At 48.3% G+C, this 18,913-nt stretch overlaps 1 protein-coding gene across 1 annotated transcript in view; it reads right to left on the bottom strand.

The window, feature by feature from the left end:
* Nucleotides 1-10,073: 10,073 nt before the first annotated feature.
* LOC141176428 (uncharacterized) overlaps nucleotides 10,074-18,913 on the bottom strand; it is a 53,512-nt gene continuing 44,672 nt past the window's right edge. Inside the window, exons 8-9 of the mRNA XM_073660412.1 lie at nucleotides 11,547-11,605; nucleotides 10,074-11,473 (exon numbers count right to left, since the gene is read on the bottom strand). Of these exons, the coding sequence (XP_073516513.1) occupies nucleotides 11,450-11,473; nucleotides 11,547-11,605 (83 nt within the window). The 3' untranslated portion in view covers nucleotides 10,074-11,449. The remainder of the gene's footprint in view (nucleotides 11,474-11,546; nucleotides 11,606-18,913) is intronic.

The raw sequence follows: 18,913 nt of genomic DNA, 5'->3' as shown, positions 1-18,913 counted from the left end.
CTGTGATAGGTGATACAGACTGAGCTGCAGGGTAATCAGCGAGACACTGTGATAGGTGATACAGACTGAGCTGCAGGGTAATCAGTGAGACACTGTGACAGGTGATACAGACTGAGCTGCAGGGTAATCAGTCAGACACTGTGATAGGTGATACAGACTGAGCTGCAGGGTAATCAGTGAGACACTGTAATAGGTGATACAGACTGAGCTGCAGGGTAATCAGTGAGACACTGTGATAGGTGATACAGACTGAGCTGCAGGGTAATCAGTGAGACACTGTGATAGGTGATACAGACTGAGCTGCAGGGTAATCAGTGAGACACTGTGATAGGTGATACAGACTGAGCTGCAGGGTAATCAGTGAGACACTGTGATAGGTGATACAGACTGAGCTGCAGGGTAATCAGTGAGACACTGTGATAGGTGATACAGACTGAGCTGCAGGGTAATCAGTGAGACACTGTGATAGGTGATACAGACTGATCTGCAGGGTAATCAGTGAGACACTGTGATAGGTGATACAGACTGAGCTGCAGGGTAATCAGTGAGACACTGTGATAGGTGATACAGTCTGATCTGCAGGGTAATCAGTGAGACACTGTGATAGGTGATACAGACTGAGCTGCAGGGTAATCAGTCAGACACTGTGATAGGTGATACAGACTGAGCTGCAGGGTAATCAGTGAGACACTGTGATAGGTGATACAGTCTGAGCTGCAGGGTAATCAGTGAGACACTGTGATAGGTGATACAGACTCAGCTGCAGGGTAATCAGTGAGACACTGTGATAGGTGATACAGACTGAGCTGCAGGGTAATCAGTGAGACACTGTGATAGGTGATACAGACTGAGCTGCAGGGTAATCAGTGAGACACTGTGATAGGTGATACAGACTGAGCTGCAGGGTAATCAGTCAGACACTGTGATAGGTGATACAGACTGAGCTGCAGGGTAATCAGTCAGACACTGTGATAGGTGATACAGACTCAGCTGCAGGGTAATCAGTGAGACACTGTGATAGGTGATACAGACTGAGCTGCAGGGTAATCAGCGAGACACTGTGATAGGTGATACAGACTGAGCTGCAGGGTAATCAGTGAGTCACTGTGACAGGTGATACAGACTGAGCTGCAGGGTAATCAGTGAGACACTGTGATAGGTGATACATACTGAGCTGCAGGGTAATCAGTGAGACACTGTGATAGGTGATACAGACTGAGCTGCAGGGTAATCAGTCAGACACTGTGATAGGTGATACAGACTGAGCTGCAGGGTAATCAGTGAGACACTGTGACAGGTGATACAGACTGAGCTGCAGGGTAATCAGCGAGACACTGTGATAGGTGATACAGACTGAGCTGCAGGGTAATCAGTGAGTCAATGTGACAGGTGATACAGACTGAGCTGCAGGGTAATCAGTGAGACACTGTGATAGGTGATACATACTGAGCTGCAGGGTAATCAGTGAGACACTGTGATAGGTGATACAGACTGAGCTGCAGGGTAATCAGTCAGACACTGTGATAGGTGATACAGACTGAGCTGAAGGGTAATCAGTGAGACACTGTGATAGGTGATACAGTCTGAGCAGCAGGGTAATCAGTCAGACACTGTGATAGGTGATACAGACTGAGCTGCAGGGTAATCAGTGAGACACTGTGATAGGTGATACATACTGAGCTGCAGGGTAATCAGTGAGACACTGTGATAGGTGATACAGACTGAGCTGCAGGGTAATCAGTCAGACACTGTGATAGGTGATACAGACTGAGCTGCAGGGTAATCAGTGAGACACTGTGATAGGTGATACAGTCTGAGCAGCAGGATAATCAGTGAGACACTGTGATAGGTGATACAGTCTGAGCTGCAGGGTAATCAGCGAGACACTGTGATAGGTGATACAGACTGAGCTGCAGGGTAATCAGCGAGACACTGTGATAGGTGATACAGACTGAGCTGCAGGGTAATCAGTGAGACACTGTGACAGGTGATACAGACTGAGCTGCAGGGTAATCAGTCAGACACTGTGATAGGTGATACAGACTGAGCTGTAGGGTAATCAGTGAGACACTGTGATAGGTGATACAGACTGAGCTGCAGGGTAATCAGTGAGACACTGATAGGTGATACAGTCTGAGATGCAGGGTAATCAGTGAGACACTGTGATAGATGATACAGACTGAGCTGCAGGGTAATCAGTGAGACACTGTGATAGGTGATACAGACTGAGCTGCAGGGTAATCAGTGAGACACTGTGATAGGTGATACAGACTGAGCTGCAGGGTAATCAGTGAGACACTGTGACAGGTGATACAGTCTGAGCTGCAGGGTAATCAGTGAGACACTGTGATAGGTGATACAGACTGAGCTGCAGGGTAATCAGTGAGACACTGTGATAGGTGATACAGTCTGAGCAGCAGGATAATCAGTGAGACACTGTGATAGGTGATACAGACTGAGCTGCAGGGTAATCAGTGAGACACTGTGATAGGTGATACAGACTGAGCTGCAGGGTAATCAGTGAGACACTGTGATAGGTGATACAGACTGAGCTGCAGGGTAATCAGTGAGACACTGTGACAGGTGATACAGTCTGAGCTGCAGGGTAATCAGTGAGACACTGTGATAGGTGATACAGACTGAGCTGCAGGGTAATCAGTGAGACACTGTGATAGGTGATACAGTCTGAGCAGCAGGATAATCAGTGAGACACTGTGATAGGTGATACAGACTGAGCTGCAGGGTAATCAGTGAGACACTGTGATAGGTGATACAGACTGAGCTGCAGGGTAATCAGTGAGACACTGTGATAGGTGATACAGACTGAGCTGCAGGGTAATCAGTGAGACACTGTGATAGGTGATACAGACTGAGTTGCAGGGTAATCAGTGAGACACTGTGATAGGTGATACAGACTGAGCTGCAGGGTAATCAGTGAGACACTGTGATAGGTGATACAGTCTGAGATGCAGGGTAATCAGTGAGACACTGTGATAGATGATACAGACTGAGCTGCAGGGTAATCAGCGAGACACTGTGATAGGTGATACAGACTGAGCTGCAGGGTAATCAGTGAGACACTGTGACAGGTGATACAGACTGAGCAGCAGGGTAATCAGTGAGACACTGTGATAGGTGATACAGACTGAGCTGCAGGGTAATCAGTGAGACACTGTGATAGGTGATACAGACTGAGCTGCAGGGTAATCAGTGAGACACTGTGATAGGTGATACAGACTGAGCTGCAGGGTAATCAGTGAGACACTGTGACAGGTGATACAGACTGAGCTGCAGGGTAATCAGTGAGACACTGTGATAGGTGATACAGACTGAGCTGCAGGGTAATCAGTGAGACACTGTGATAGGTGATACAGACTGAGCTGCAGGGTAATCAGTCAGACACTGTGATAGGTGATACAGACTGAGCTGCAGGGTAATCAGTGAGACACTGTGATAGGTGATACAGTCTGAGCAGCAGGATAATCAGTGAGACACTGTGATAGGTGATACAGTCTGAGCAGCAGGATAATCAGTGAGACACTGTGATAGGTGATACAGACTGAGCTGCAGGGTAATCAGTGAGACACTGTGATAGGTGATACAGACTGAGCTGCAGGGTAATCAGCGAGACACTGTGATAGGTGATACAGACTGAGCTGCAGGGTAATCAGTGAGACACTGTGACAGGTGATACAGACTGAGCTGCAGGGTAATCAGTCAGACACTGTGATAGGTGATACAGACTGAGCTGCAGGGTAATCAGTGAGACACTGTGATAGGTGATACAGACTGAGCTGCAGGGTAATCAGTGAGACACTGTGATAGGTGATACAGACTGAGCTGCAGGGTAATCAGTGAGACACTGTGATAGGTGATACAGTCTGAGCAGCAGGATAATCAGTGAGACACTGTGATAGGTGATACAGACTGAGCTGCAGGGTAATCAGTGAGACACTGTGATAGGTGATACAGACTGAGCTGCAGGGTAATCAGTGAGACACTGTGATAGGTGATACAGACTGAGTTGCAGGGTAATCAGTGAGACACTGTGATAGGTGATACAGACTGAGCTGCAGGGTAATCAGTGAGACACTGTGATAGGTGATACAGTCTGAGATGCAGGGTAATCAGTGAGACACTGTGATAGATGATACAGACTGAGCTGCAGGGTAATCAGCGAGACACTGTGATAGGTGATACAGTCTGAGATGCAGGGTAATCAGTGAGACACTGTGATAGATGATACAGACTGAGCTGCAGGGTAATCAGTGAGACACTGTGATAGGTGATACAGACTGAGCTGCAGGGTAATCAGTGAGACACTGTGATAGGTGATACAGACTGAGCTGCAGGGTAATCAGTGAGACACTGTGACAGGTGATACAGTCTGAGCTGCAGGGTAATCAGTGAGACACTGTGATAGGTGATACAGACTGAGCTGCAGGGTAATCAGTGAGACACTGTGATAGGTGATACAGTCTGAGCAGCAGGATAATCAGTGAGACACTGTGATAGGTGATACAGACTGAGCTGCAGGGTAATCAGTGAGACACTGTGATAGGTGATACAGACTGAGCTGCAGGGTAATCAGTGAGACACTGTGATAGGTGATACAGACTGAGTTGCAGGGTAATCAGTGAGACACTGTGATAGGTGATACAGACTGAGCTGCAGGGTAATCAGTGAGACACTGTGATAGGTGATACAGTCTGAGATGCAGGGTAATCAGTGAGACACTGTGATAGATGATACAGACTGAGCTGCAGGGTAATCAGCGAGACACTGTGATAGGTGATACAGACTGAGCTGCAGGGTAATCAGTGAGACACTGTGACAGGTGATACAGACTGAGCTGCAGGGTAATCAGTGAGACACTGTGATAGGTGATACAGACTGAGCTGCAGGGTAATCAGTGAGACACTGTGATAGGTGATACAGACTGAGCTGCAGGGTAATCAGTGAGACACTGTGATAGGTGATACAGACTGAGCTGCAGGGTAATCAGTGAGACACTGTGACAGGTGATACAGACTGAGCTGCAGGGTAATCAGTGAGACACTGTGATAGGTGATACAGACTGAGCTGCAGGGTAATCAGTGAGACACTGTGATAGGTGATACAGACTGAGCTGCAGGGTAATCAGTGAGACACTGTGATAGGTGATACAGACTGAGCTGCAGGGTAATCAGTGAGACACTGTGATAGGTGATACAGACTGAGCTGCAGGGTAATCAGTCAGACACTGTGATAGGTGATACAGACTGAGCTGCAGGGTAATCAGTGAGACACTGTGATAGGTGATACAGTCTGAGCAGCAGGATAATCAGTGAGACACTGTGATAGGTGATACAGTCTGAGCTGCAGGGTAATCAGTGAGACACTGTGATAGGTGATACAGACTGAGCTGCAGGGTAATCAGCGAGACACTGTGATAGGTGATACAGACTGAGCTGCAGGGTAATCAGTGAGACACTGTGACAGGTGATACAGACTGAGCTGCAGGGTAATCAGTCAGACACTGTGATAGGTGATACAGACTGAGCTGCAGGGTAATCAGTGAGACACTGTGATAGGTGATACAGACTGAGCTGCAGGGTAATCAGTGAGACACTGTGATAGGTGATACAGACTGAGCTGCAGGGTAATCAGTGAGACACTGTGATAGGTGATACAGTCTGAGCAGCAGGATAATCAGTGAGACACTGTGATAGGTGATACAGACTGAGCTGCAGGGTAATCAGTGAGACACTGTGATAGGTGATACAGACTGAGCTGCAGGGTAATCAGTGAGACACTGTGATAGGTGATACAGACTGAGTTGCAGGGTAATCAGTGAGACACTGTGATAGGTGATACAGACTGAGCTGCAGGGTAATCAGTGAGACACTGTGATAGGTGATACAGTCTGAGATGCAGGGTAATCAGTGAGACACTGTGATAGATGATACAGACTGAGCTGCAGGGTAATCAGCGAGACACTGTGATAGGTGATACAGACTGAGCTGCAGGGTAATCAGTGAGACACTGTGACAGGTGATACAGACTGAGCTGCAGGGTAATCAGTGAGACACTGTGATAGGTGATACAGTCTGAGCTGCAGGGTAATCAGTGAGACACTGTGATAGGTGATACAGACTGAGCTGCAGAGTAATCAGTGAGACACTGTGATAGGTGATACAGTCTGATCTGCAGGGTAAACAGTGAAACACTGTGATAGGTGATACAGACTGAGCTGCAGGGTAATCAGTCAGACACTGTGATAGGTGATACAGACTGATCTGCAGGGTAATCAGTGAGACACCGTGATAGGTGATACAGACTCAGCTGCAGGGTAATCAGTGAGACACTGTGATAGGTGATACAGACTGAGCTGCAGGGTAATCAGTGAGACACTGTGATAGGTGATACAGACTGAGCTGCAGGGTAATCAGTGAGACACTGTGATAGGTGATACAGTCTGAGCTGCAGGGTAATCAGTGAGACACTGTGATAGGTGATACAGACTGAGCTGCAGGGTAATCAGTCAGACACTGTGATAGGTGATACAGACTGAGCTGCAGGGTAATCAGTGAAACACTGTGATAGGTGATACAGTCTGAGCAGCAGGGTAATCAGTCAGACACTGTGATAGGTGATACAGACTGAGCTGCAGGGTAATCAGTGAGACACTGTGACATGTGATACAGACTGAGCTGCAGGGTAATCAGTGAGACACTGTGATAGGTGATACAGACTGAGCTGCAGGGTAATCAGTCAGACACTGTGATAGGTGATACAGACTGAGCTGCAGGGTAATCAGTGAGACACTGTGATAGGTGATACAGTCTGAGCAGCAGGGTAATCAGTCAGACACTGTGATAGGTGATACAGACTGAGCTGCAGGGTAATCAGTGAGACACTGTGATAGGTGATACAGTCTGAGCAGCAGAGTAATCAGTCAGACACTGTGATAGGTGATACAGACTCAGCTGCAGGGTAATCAGTGAGACACTGTGATAGGTGATACAGACTGATCTGCAGGGTAATCAGTGAGACACCGTGATAGGTGATACAGACTCAGCTGCAGGGTAATCAGTGAGACACTGTGATAGGTGATACAGACTGAGCTGCAGGGTCATCAGTCAGACACTGTGATAGGTGATACAGACTGAGCTGCAGGGTAATCAGTGAGACACTGTGATAGGTGATACAGTCTGAGCTGCAGGGTAATCAGTGAGACACTGTGATAGGTGATACAGACTGAGCTGCAGGGTAATCAGTGAGACACTGTGATAGGTGATACAGACTGAGCTGCAGGGTAATCAGTGAGACACTGTGATAGGTGATACAGACTGAGCTGCAGGGTAATCAGTGAGACACTGTAATAGGTGATACAGACTGAGCTGCAGGGTAATCAGTGAGACACTGTGATAGGTGATACAGACTGATCTGCAGGGTAATCAGTGAGACACTGTGATAGGTGATACAGACTGAGCTGCAGGGTAATCAGTCAGACACTGTGATAGGTGATACAGACTGAGCTGCAGGGTAATCAGTGAGACACTGTGATAGGTGATACAGACTGAGCTGCAGGGTAATCAGTCAGACACTGTGATAGGTGATACAGACTGAGCTGCAGGGTAATCAGTGAGACACTGTGATAGGTGATACAGACTGAGCTGCAGGGTAATCAGTGAGACACTGTGATAGGTGATACAGACTGAGCTGCAGGGTAATCAGTGAGACACTGTGATAGGTGATACAGTCTGAGCAGCAGGGTAATCAGTCAGACACTGTGATAGGTGATACAGACTGAGCTGCAGGGTAATCAGTGAGTCACTGTGACAGGTGATACAGACTGAGCTGCAGGGTAATCAGTGAGACACTGTGATAGGTGATACAGACTGAGCTGCAGGGTAATCAGTGAGACACTGTGATAGGTGATACAGACTGAGCTGCAGGGTAATCAGTGAGACACTGTGATAGGTGATACAGACTGATCTGCAGGGTAATCAGTGAGACACTGTGATAGGTGATACAGTCTGAGCAGCAGGATAATCAGTGAGACACTGTGATAGGTGATACAGTCTGAGCTGCAGGGTAATCAGTGAGACACTGTGATAGGTGATACAGACTGAGCTGCAGGGTAATCAGTGAGACACTGTGATAGGTGATACAGACTGAGCTGCAGGGTAATCAGCGAGACACTGTGATAGGTGATACAGACTGAGCTGCAGGGTAATCAGTGAGACACTGTGATAGGTGATACAGACTGAGCTGCAGGGTAATCAGTGAGACACTGTGATAGGTGATACAGACTGAGCTGCAGGGTAATCAGTGAGACACTGTGATAGGTGATACAGACTGAGCTGCAGGGTAATCAGTGAGACACTGTGATAGGTGATACAGACTGAGCTGCAGGGTAATCAGTGAGACACTGTGATAGGTGATACAGACTGAGCTGCAGGGTAATCAGTGAGACACTGTAATAGGTGATACAGACTGAGCTGCAGGGTAATCAGTGAGACACTGTGATAGGTGATACAGACTGAGCTGCAGGGTAATCAGTGAGACACTGTGATAGGTGATACAGACTGAGCTGCAGGGTAATCAGTGAGACACTGTGATAGGTGATACAGACTGAGCTGCAGGGTAATCAGTGAGACACTGTGACAGGTGATACAGACTGAGCTGCAGGGTAATCAGTGAGACACTGTGATAGGTGATACAGACTGAGCTGCAGGGTAATCAGTGAGACACTGTGATAGGTGATACAGACTCAGCTGCAGGGTAATCAGTGAGACACTGTGATAGGTGATACAGACTGAGCTGCAGGGTAATCAGTGAGACACTGTGATAGGTGATACAGACTGATCTGCAGGGTAATCAGTCAGACACTGTGATAGGTGATACAGACTGAGCTGCAGGGTAATCAGTGAGTCACTGTGACAGGTGATACAGACTGAGCTGCAGGGTAATCAGTGAGACACTGTGATAGGTGATACATACTGAGCTGCAGGGTAATCAGTGAGACACTGTGATAGGTGATACAGACTGAGCTGCAGGGTAATCAGTGAGACACTGTGATAGGTGATACAGACTGAGCTGCAGGGTAATCAGTGAGACACTGTGATAGGTGATACAGACTGAGCTGCAGGGTAATCAGTGAGACACTGTGATAGGTGATACAGACTGAGCTGCAGGGTAATCAGCGAGACACTGTGATAGGTGATACAGACTGAGCTGCAGGGTAATCAGTGAGACACTGTGATAGGTGATACAGACTGAGCTGCAGGGTAATCAGTGAGACACTGTGATAGGTGATACAGACTGAGCTGCAGGGTAATCAGTGAGACACTGTGATAGGTGATACAGTCTGAGCTGCAGGGTAATCAGTGAGACACTGTGACAGGTGATACAGACTGAGCTGCAGGGTAATCAGTGAGACACTGTGATAGGTGATACAGACTCAGCTGCAGGGTAATCAGTGAGACACTGTGATAGGTGATACAGACTGAGCTGCAGGGTAATCAGTGAGACACTGTGATAGGTGATACAGTCTGAGCTGCAGGGTAATCAGTCAGACACTGTGAAAGGTGATACAGTCTGAGCTGCAGGGTAATCAGTCAGACACTGTGATAGGTGATACAGACTGAGCTGCAGGGTAATCAGTGAGACACTGTGACAGGTGATACAGACTGAGCTGCAGGGTAATCAGCGAGACACTGTGATAGGTGATACAGACTGAGCTGCAGGGTAATCAGTGAGACACTGTGATAGGTGATACAGACTGAGCTGCAGGGTAATCAGTGAGACACTGTGATAGGTGATACAGCCTGAATGTCATAGATGTAATTGTAAAATCTATAAGCCATTTCATAATTGATAGTGAATATTGAAGCAAGGATGGATGACCCCGATGCAAGGTGATCCCCCCAGATATGAACAGGTAATTAAAGAGGATTATCTGATGGGTCTCAGACCAGGCAGGGCTGACAGAGGAATTTTGGGATACAACAGATTTTTGACGGGTAGAGATAACCCATCACCTCCAGCCTCAGCTTGAGCAGGAAGGCAAGCAGATTACTTTGGGCTGTTTTGTTTTATTCCAGTTAAGAATACAGTTTTTTTTAGGAATAGGAAGATTCCTACGGTGATGAAAGACATATTTTCGACGTCGTAGCGAAGAGGCGAACGTAGCGCATGGACTTGTGTCACTGGGCGGTTGCATCAGATGAATCATGCTATCCATGCCATGTTTCCAATCTATAGAAGGTAAAATTGTGATGAGAAATGTAACAGTAATATCTCCCGCCTGGGACCTACAGCGGAGAAGATATCTTGGAAATTGGAGATCCCTTAATTTTCTAAGGATCAGTCACATCTCATCATTTTCTGAAGACCGACCCTGTTATAAGTCACCAGAGGGGAGGTACGTAGATGTGACTGGTGTTAATAAATGCAAATACTGAACTATGATCAGTGTCAGTCCTGGGTGACAGTGCGCTATAGTTCTGTACCGTTGCCCCTAGAAAACGAAGAGCTCCATTTCATAAGAGCCAGAGCCAACCCTGCGGCATCAGGTTTAGTACTTTTCTTTCGTTATTCCTTTTTATATGATGTAATTGTATATATCGTATTGTTTTGTCCATTTTGTTTCATCTTTGTATATTTTTATTAGCGCCGCTCACTTTCATATTAAATCTATACATTTAATAACTCTGCTCCTCTTGCTCTATTAACCGCACCCCTGAAGCCATACGATCCCTGTAAACGGCGTCCAATTGGCCTGTATAAACGATTGGTGGTGGCAGCTATTAATTCTTTTTGTTATTGCGGAGCTGGCAATGACCGTACAGGGGTATATATATATATATTCCATGCTTTGGAATCGGAGGTGTATATACCATACGCTCACTGTGAGTTCCCCAATAACCGGCCTGGTACTGGAAGCAACCGCGGCCTCGTCCATCACTCGTCAGTCCATTGTGTAATTGTCCTGACGATTGGAGGCAGCGGAGTTGTGTCTCTGGACAGACTGGAGGACGGGATCTGTGTGATCTGTCGGCTGTTCTGCTTCACAGCACACATTGGCCAATTCATGAGAGGATCACTGTTGTGGGGGCTCTGTGGCCAATGCTCTTATGGGGGCACTTGCAGGCGGCGTTGTGCTGAGTGACGCCATCGCGTGTCAGTCATTATATCTCACCGGTCATTTATTAATGATACATGATTACAGGTCATGTGACCCTTCCTGAGTCCAGGGGTCATTGATCCAGGACCCCCAGACTCTGCAGTTTTCATACACAGAGGACCCCCATCTGTATCCACTTCTGTTGGTTCTGCCACATCAGGGGAGACCCCCAACCCTGCAACCTCCGGACATGAAGTATAATGGTCCAATCCAGTGTGTCCGCAGGTGGAGCAGACCTTTCTGCAGCTTTCTCCGGTAATCCAGAATCCCTGGGATCTACTGTCCGAGCTGTGACCGATCCTGAGGAAGAACACGTTACTGCAGGAGACGGCACTAAAGAACGCCCCATCTGCACTGCTGCCGCAACACTCACCTGCCAGTCCGTGTGTGTGACCTCCAGATCCGACATCAGCATGTACTGCGCCTCCACAGCTGCAACGCAAGAGGAGACACTGCTACTCCATCACCTCCAGAGCTGCACTCACTATTCTGCCATATCATTCCTGATCCCACAGTCACCTCCAGAGCGGCACTCACATCTACAGCTGCAACGCAAGAGGAGACACTGCTACTCCATCACCTCCAGAGCTGCACTCACTATTCTGCCATATCATTCCTGATCCCACAGTCACCTCCAGAGCTGCACTCACTATTCTGCCATATCATTCCTGATCCCACAGTCACCTCCAGAGCTGCACTCACATCTACAGCTGCAACGCAAGAGGAGACACTGCTACTCCATCACCTCCAGAGCTGCACTCACTATTCTGCCATATCATTCCTGATCCCACAGTCACCCCCAGAGCTGCACTCACATTCACAGCTGCAACGCAAGAGGAGACACTGCTACTCCATCACCTCCAGAGCTGCACTCACTATTCTGCCATATCATTCCTGATCCCACAGTCACCCGCAGAGCTGCACTCACATTCACAGCTGCAACGCAAGAGGAGACATGGCTACTCCATCACCTCCAGAGCTGCACTCACTATTCCGCCATATCATTCCTGATCCCACAGTCACCTCCAGAGCCGCACTCACATCTACAGCTGCAACGCAAGAGGAGACACTGCTACTCCATGACCTTCAGAGCTGCACTCACTATTCTGCCATATCATTCCTGATCCCACAGTCACCTCCAGAGCTGCACTCACTATTCTGCCATATCATTCCTGATAGCACAGTCACCTCAAGAGCTGCACTCACTATTCTGCCATATCATTCCTGATCCCACAGTCACCTCAAGAGCTGCACTCACATCCGCACCTGCAACGCAAGAGGAGACACTGCTACTCCATCACCTCCAGAGCTGCACTCACTATTCTGCCATATCGTTCATGATCCCACAGTCACCCCCAGAGCTGCACTCACTATTCTGCCATATCATTCCTGTTCCCACAGTCACCTCCAGAGCTGCACTCACATCTACAGCTGCAAAGCAAGAGGAGACACTGCTACTCCATCACCTCCAGAGCTGCACTCACTATTCTGCCATATCATTCCTGATCCCACAGTCACCCCCAGAGCTGCACTCACATTCACAGCTGCAACGCAAGAGGAGACACTGGTACTCCATCACCTCCAAAGCTGCACTCACTATTCCGCCATATCGTTCATGATCCCACAGTCACCCCCAGAGTTGCACTCACTATTCTGCCATATCATTCCTGATCCCACAGTCACCCCCAGAGCTGCACTCACTATTCTGCCATATCATTCCTGATCCCACAGTCACCTCCAGAGCTGCACTCACATCAACAGCTGCAACGCAAGAGGAGACACTGCTACTCCATCACCTCCAGAGCTGCACTCACTATTCTGCCATATCATTCCTGATCCCACAGTCACCCCCAGAGCTGCACTCACATTCACAGCTGCAACGCAAGAGGAGACACTGCTACTCCATCACCTCCAGAGCTGCACTCACTATTCTGCCATATCATTCCTCATCCCACAGTCACCTCCAGAGCTGCACTCACATCCACAGCTACAACGCAAGAGGAGACACTGCTACTCCATCACCTCCAGAGCTGCACTCACTATTCCGCCATATCGTTCATGATCCCACAGTCACCCCCAGAGCTTCACTCAGTATTCTGCCATATCATTCCTGATCCCACAGTCACCTCCAGAGCTGCACTCACATCTACAGCTGCAACGCAAGAGGAGACACTGCTACTCCATCACCTCCAGAGCTGCACTCACTATTCTGCCATATCATTCCTGACCCCACAGTCACCCCCAGAGCTGCAGTCACATTCACAGCTGCAACGCAAGAGGAGACACTGCTACTCCATCACCTCCAGAGCTGCACTCACTATTCTGCCATATCATTACTGATCCCACAGTCACCTACAGAGCTGCACTCACATCCACAGCTGCAACGCAAGAGGAGACACTGCTACTCCATCACCTCCAGAGCTGCACTCACTATTCTGCCATATCATTCCTGATCCCACAGTCACCTCCAGAGCTGCACTCACATCCACAGCTGCAACGCAAGAGGAGACACTGCTACTCCATCACCTCCAGAGCTGCACTCACTATTCTGCCATATCATTCCTGATCCCACAGTCACCTCCAGAGCTGCACTCACATCCACAGCTGCAACGCAAGAGGAGACACTGCTACTCCATCACCCCCAGAGCTGCACTCACTATTCTGCCATATCATTCCTGATCCCACAGTCACATTCAGAGCTGCACTCACTATTCTGCCATATCGTTCCTGATCCCACAGTCACCACCAGAGCTGCACTCACATCCACAGCTGCAACGCAAGAGGAGACACTGTTACTCCATCACCTCCAGAGCTGCACTCACTATTCTGCCATATCATTCCTGATACCACAGTCACCTCTAGAGCTGCACTCACATCCACAGCTGCAAAGCAAGAGGAGACACTGCTACTCCATCAGCTCCAGAGCTGCACTCACTATTCTGCCATATCATTACTGATCAGACAGTCACCTCCAGAGCTGCACTCACATCCACAGCTGCAACGCAAGAGGAGACACTGCTACTCCATCACCTCCAGAGCTGCACTCACTATTCTGCCATATCATTCCAGATCCCACAGTCACAATCAGAGCTGCACTCACTATTCTGCCATATCGTTCCTGATCCCACAGTCACCACCAGAGCTGCACTCACATCCACAGCTGCAACGCAAGAGGAGACACTGCTACTCCATCACCTCCAGAGCTGCACTCACTATTCTGCCATATCATTCCTGATCGCGCAGTCACATCCAGAGCTGCACTCACAAGTCTGCCATATCATTCCTGATCCCACAGTCACATTCAGAGCTGCACTCACATCTACATCTGCAACGCAAGAGGAGACACTGCTACTCCATGACCTTCAGAGCTGCACTCACTATTCTGCCATATCATTCCTGATCCCACAGACACCTCCAGAGCTGCACTCACTATTCTGCCATATCATTCCTGATAGCACAGTCACCTCAAGAGCTGCACTCACTATACAGTAATATCATTCCCGATCCCACAGTCACCTCCAGAGCTGCACACACTATACTGCCATATCATTCCTGATCCCACAGTCATATTCAGAGCTGCACTCACTATTCTGCCATATCATTCCTGATCCCACAGTCACATTCAGAGCTGCACTCACTATTCTGCCATATCATTCCTGATCCCACAGTCACATTCAGAGCTGCACTCACTATTCTGTCATATCATTCCTGATCCCACAGTCACATTCAGAGCTGCACTCACTATTCTGCCATATCATTCCTGATCCCACAGTCACATTCAGAGCTGCACTCACTATTCTGTCATATCATTCCTGATCCCACAGTCACATTCAGAGCTGCACTCACTATTCTGCCATATCATTCCTGATCCCACAGTCACATTCAGAGCTGCACTCACTATTCAGCCATATCATTCCTGATCCCACAGTCACATTCAGAGCTGCACTCACTATTCTGCCATATCATTCATGATCCCACAGTGTCCTCCAGAGCTGCACTCACATCCACAGCTGCAACGCAAGAGGAGACACTGCTACTCCATCACCTTCAGAGCTGCACTCACTATTCTGCCATATCATTCCTGATCCCACAGTCACCTCCAGAGCTGCACTCACATCCACAGCTGCAACGCAAGAGGAGACACTGCTACTCCATCACCTCCAGAGCTGCACTCACTATTCTGCCATATCATTCCTGATCGCGAAGTCACATCCAGAGCTGCACTCACAAGTCTGCCATATCATTCCTGATCCCACAGTCACATTCAGAGCTGCACTCACATCTACAGCTGCAACGCAAGAGGAGACACTGCTACTCCATGACCTTCAGAGCTGCACTCACTATTCTGCCATATCATTCCTGATCCCACAGTCACCTCCACAGCTGCACTCACTATTCTGCCATATCATTCCTGATAGCACAGTCACCTCAAGAGCTGCACCCACTATACAGTAATATCATTCCCGATCCCACAGTCACCTCAAGAGCTGCACTCACTATTCTGCCATATCATTCCTGATCCCACAGTCACCTCCAGAGCTACACTCACTATTCAGCCATATCATTCCTGATCCCACAGTCACATTCAGAGCTGCACTCACTATTCTGCCATATCATTCCTGATCCCACAGTCACATTCAGAGCTGCACTCACTATTCAGACATATCATTCCTGATCCCACATTCACATTCAGAGCTGCACTCACTATTCTGCCATATCATTCCTGATCCCACAGTCACCACCAGAGCTGCACTCACATCCACAGCTGCAACGCAAGAGGAGACACTGCTACTCCATCACCTCCAGAGCTGCACTCACTATTCTGCCATATTATTCCTGATCGCGCAGTCACATCCATAGCTGCACTCACTATTCTGCCATATCATTCATGATCCCACAGTGTCCTCCAGAGCTGCACTCACATCCACAGCTGCAACGCAAGAGGAGACACTGCTACTCCATCACCTCCAGAGCTGCACTCACTATTCTGCCATATCATTCCTGATCCCACAGTCACCTCCAGAACTGCACTCACTATACTGCCATATCATTCCTGATCCCACAGTCACAATCAGAGCTGCACTCACTATACTGCCATATCATTCCTGATCCCACAGTCACATTCAGAGCTGCACTCACTATTCTGCCATATCATTCCTGATCCCACAGTCACATTCAGAGCTGCACTCACTATTCTGCCATATCATTCCTGATCCCACAGTCACATTCAGAGCTGCACTCACTATACTGCCATATCATTCCCGATCCCACAGTCACATTCAGAGCTGCACTCACTATTCTGCCATATCATTCCTGATCCCACAGTCACCTCCAGAGCTGCACTCACATCTACAGCTGCAATGGAAGAGGAGACACTGCTACTCCATCACGTCCAGAGCTGCACTCACTATTCTGCCATATCATTCCCGATCCCACAGTCACATTCAGAGCTGCACTCACTATTCTGTCATATCTTTCCTGATCCCACAGCCACATTCAGAGCTGCACTCACATCCACAGCTGCAAGACAAGAGGAGACACTGCTACTACATCACCTCCAGAGCTGCACTCACTATTCTACCATATCATTCCCGATCCCACAGTCACATTCAGAGCTGCACTCACTATTCTGTCATATCATTCCTGATCCCACAGTCACATTCAGAGCTGCACTCACTATTCTGTCATATCATTCCTGATCCCACAGTCACCTCCAGAGCTACACTCACTATTCAGCCATATCATTCCTGATCCCACAGTCACATTCAGAGCTGCACTCACTATTCTGCCATATCATTCCTGATCAAACAGTCACATTCAGAGCTGCACTCACTATTCTGCCATATCATTCCTGATCCCACAGTCACATTCAGAGCTGCAGTCACTATTCAGCCATATCATTCCTGATCCCACAGTCACATTCAGAGCTGCACTCACTATTCTGCCATATCATTCCTGATCCCACAGTCACCACCAGAGCTGCACTCACATCCACAGCTGCAACGCAAGAGGAGACACTGCTATTCCATCACCTCCAGAGCTGCACTCACTATTCTGCCATATTATTCCTGATCGCGCAGTCACATCCAGAGCTGCACTCACTATTCTGCCATATCATTCATGATCCCACAGTGTCCTCCAGAGCTGCACTCACATCCACAGCTGCAACGCAAGAGGAGACACTGCTACTCCATCACCTCCAGAGCTGCACTCACTATTCTGCCATATCATTCATGATCCCACAGTGTCCTCCAGAGCTGCACTCACATCCACAGCTGGAACGCAAGAGGAGACACTGCTACTACATCACCTCCAGAGCTGCACTCACTATTCTGCCATATCATTCCTGATCCCACAGTCACATTCAGAGCTGCACTCACTATACTGCCATATCATTCCTGATCCCACAGTCACATTCAGAGCTGCACTCACTATTCTGCCATATCATTCCTGATCCCACAGTCACATTCAGAGCTGCACTCACTATACTGCCATATCATTCCTGATCCCACAGTCACATTCAGAGCTGCACTCACTATACTGCCATATCATTCCTGATCCCACAGTCACATTCAGAGCTGCACTCACTATTCTGTCATATCTTTCCTGATCCCACAGCCACATTCAGAGCTGCACTCACATCCACAGCTGCAAGGCAAGAGGAGACACTGCTACTCCATCACCTCCAGAGCTGCACTCACTATTCTACCATATCATTCCTGATCCCACAGTCACCTCCAGAGCTACACTCACGATTCTGCCATATCATTCCTGATCCCACAGTCACCTCAAGAACTGCACTCACTATTCTGCCATATCACTCCTGATCACAGAGTCACATTCAGAGCTGCACTCACTATTCTGCCATATCATTCCCGATCTCACAGTCACCTCCGAACTGCACTCACTATTCTGCCAAATCATTCCTGATCCCACAATCACATTCAGAGCTGCACTCACTATTTTGCCATATCATTCCTGATCCCACAGTCACCTCCAGAGCTACACTCACTATTCAGCCATATCATTCCTGATCCCACAGTCACATTCAGAGCTGCACTCACTATTCTGCCATATCATTCCTGATCCCACAGTCACATTCAGAGCTGCACCCACTATTCTGCCATATCATTCCTGATCCCACAGTCACATTCAGAACTGCACTCACTATTCTGCCTTATCATTCCTGATCCCACAGTCACATTCAGAGCTGCACTCACTATTCTGCCTTATCATTCCTGATCCCACAGTCACATTCAGAGCTGCACTCACTATTCTGCCATATCATTCCCGATCCCACAGTCACCTCCAGAACTGCACTCACTATTCTGCCATATCATTCCTGATCCCACAGTCACATTCAGAGCTGCACTCACTATTCAGCCATATCATTCCTGATCCCACAGTCACATTCAGAACTGCACTCACTATTCTGCCATATCATTCCCGATCCCACAGTCACCTCCAGAGCTGCACTCACTATACTGCCATATCATTCCTGATCCCACAGTCACATTCAGAGCTGCACTCACTATTCTGCCATATCATTCCTGATCCCACAGTCACCTCCAGAACTGCACTCACTATTCTGCCTTATCATTCCTGATCCCAGTCACATTCAGAGCTGCACTCACTATTCTGCCATATCATTCCCGATCCCACAGTCACCTCCAGAACTGCACTCACTATTCTGCCATATCATTCCTGATCCCACAGTCACCTCCAGAGCTGCACTCACTA

This window comes from Phyllobates terribilis, unplaced genomic scaffold (assembly GCF_046119375.1).
Source record: "Phyllobates terribilis strain yellow unplaced genomic scaffold, ASM4611937v1 Scaffold_25__1_contigs__length_18738178, whole genome shotgun sequence".
NCBI lineage: Eukaryota > Metazoa > Chordata > Amphibia > Anura > Dendrobatidae > Phyllobates > Phyllobates terribilis.
This window is presented reverse-complemented; position numbering and strand designations above follow the sequence as displayed.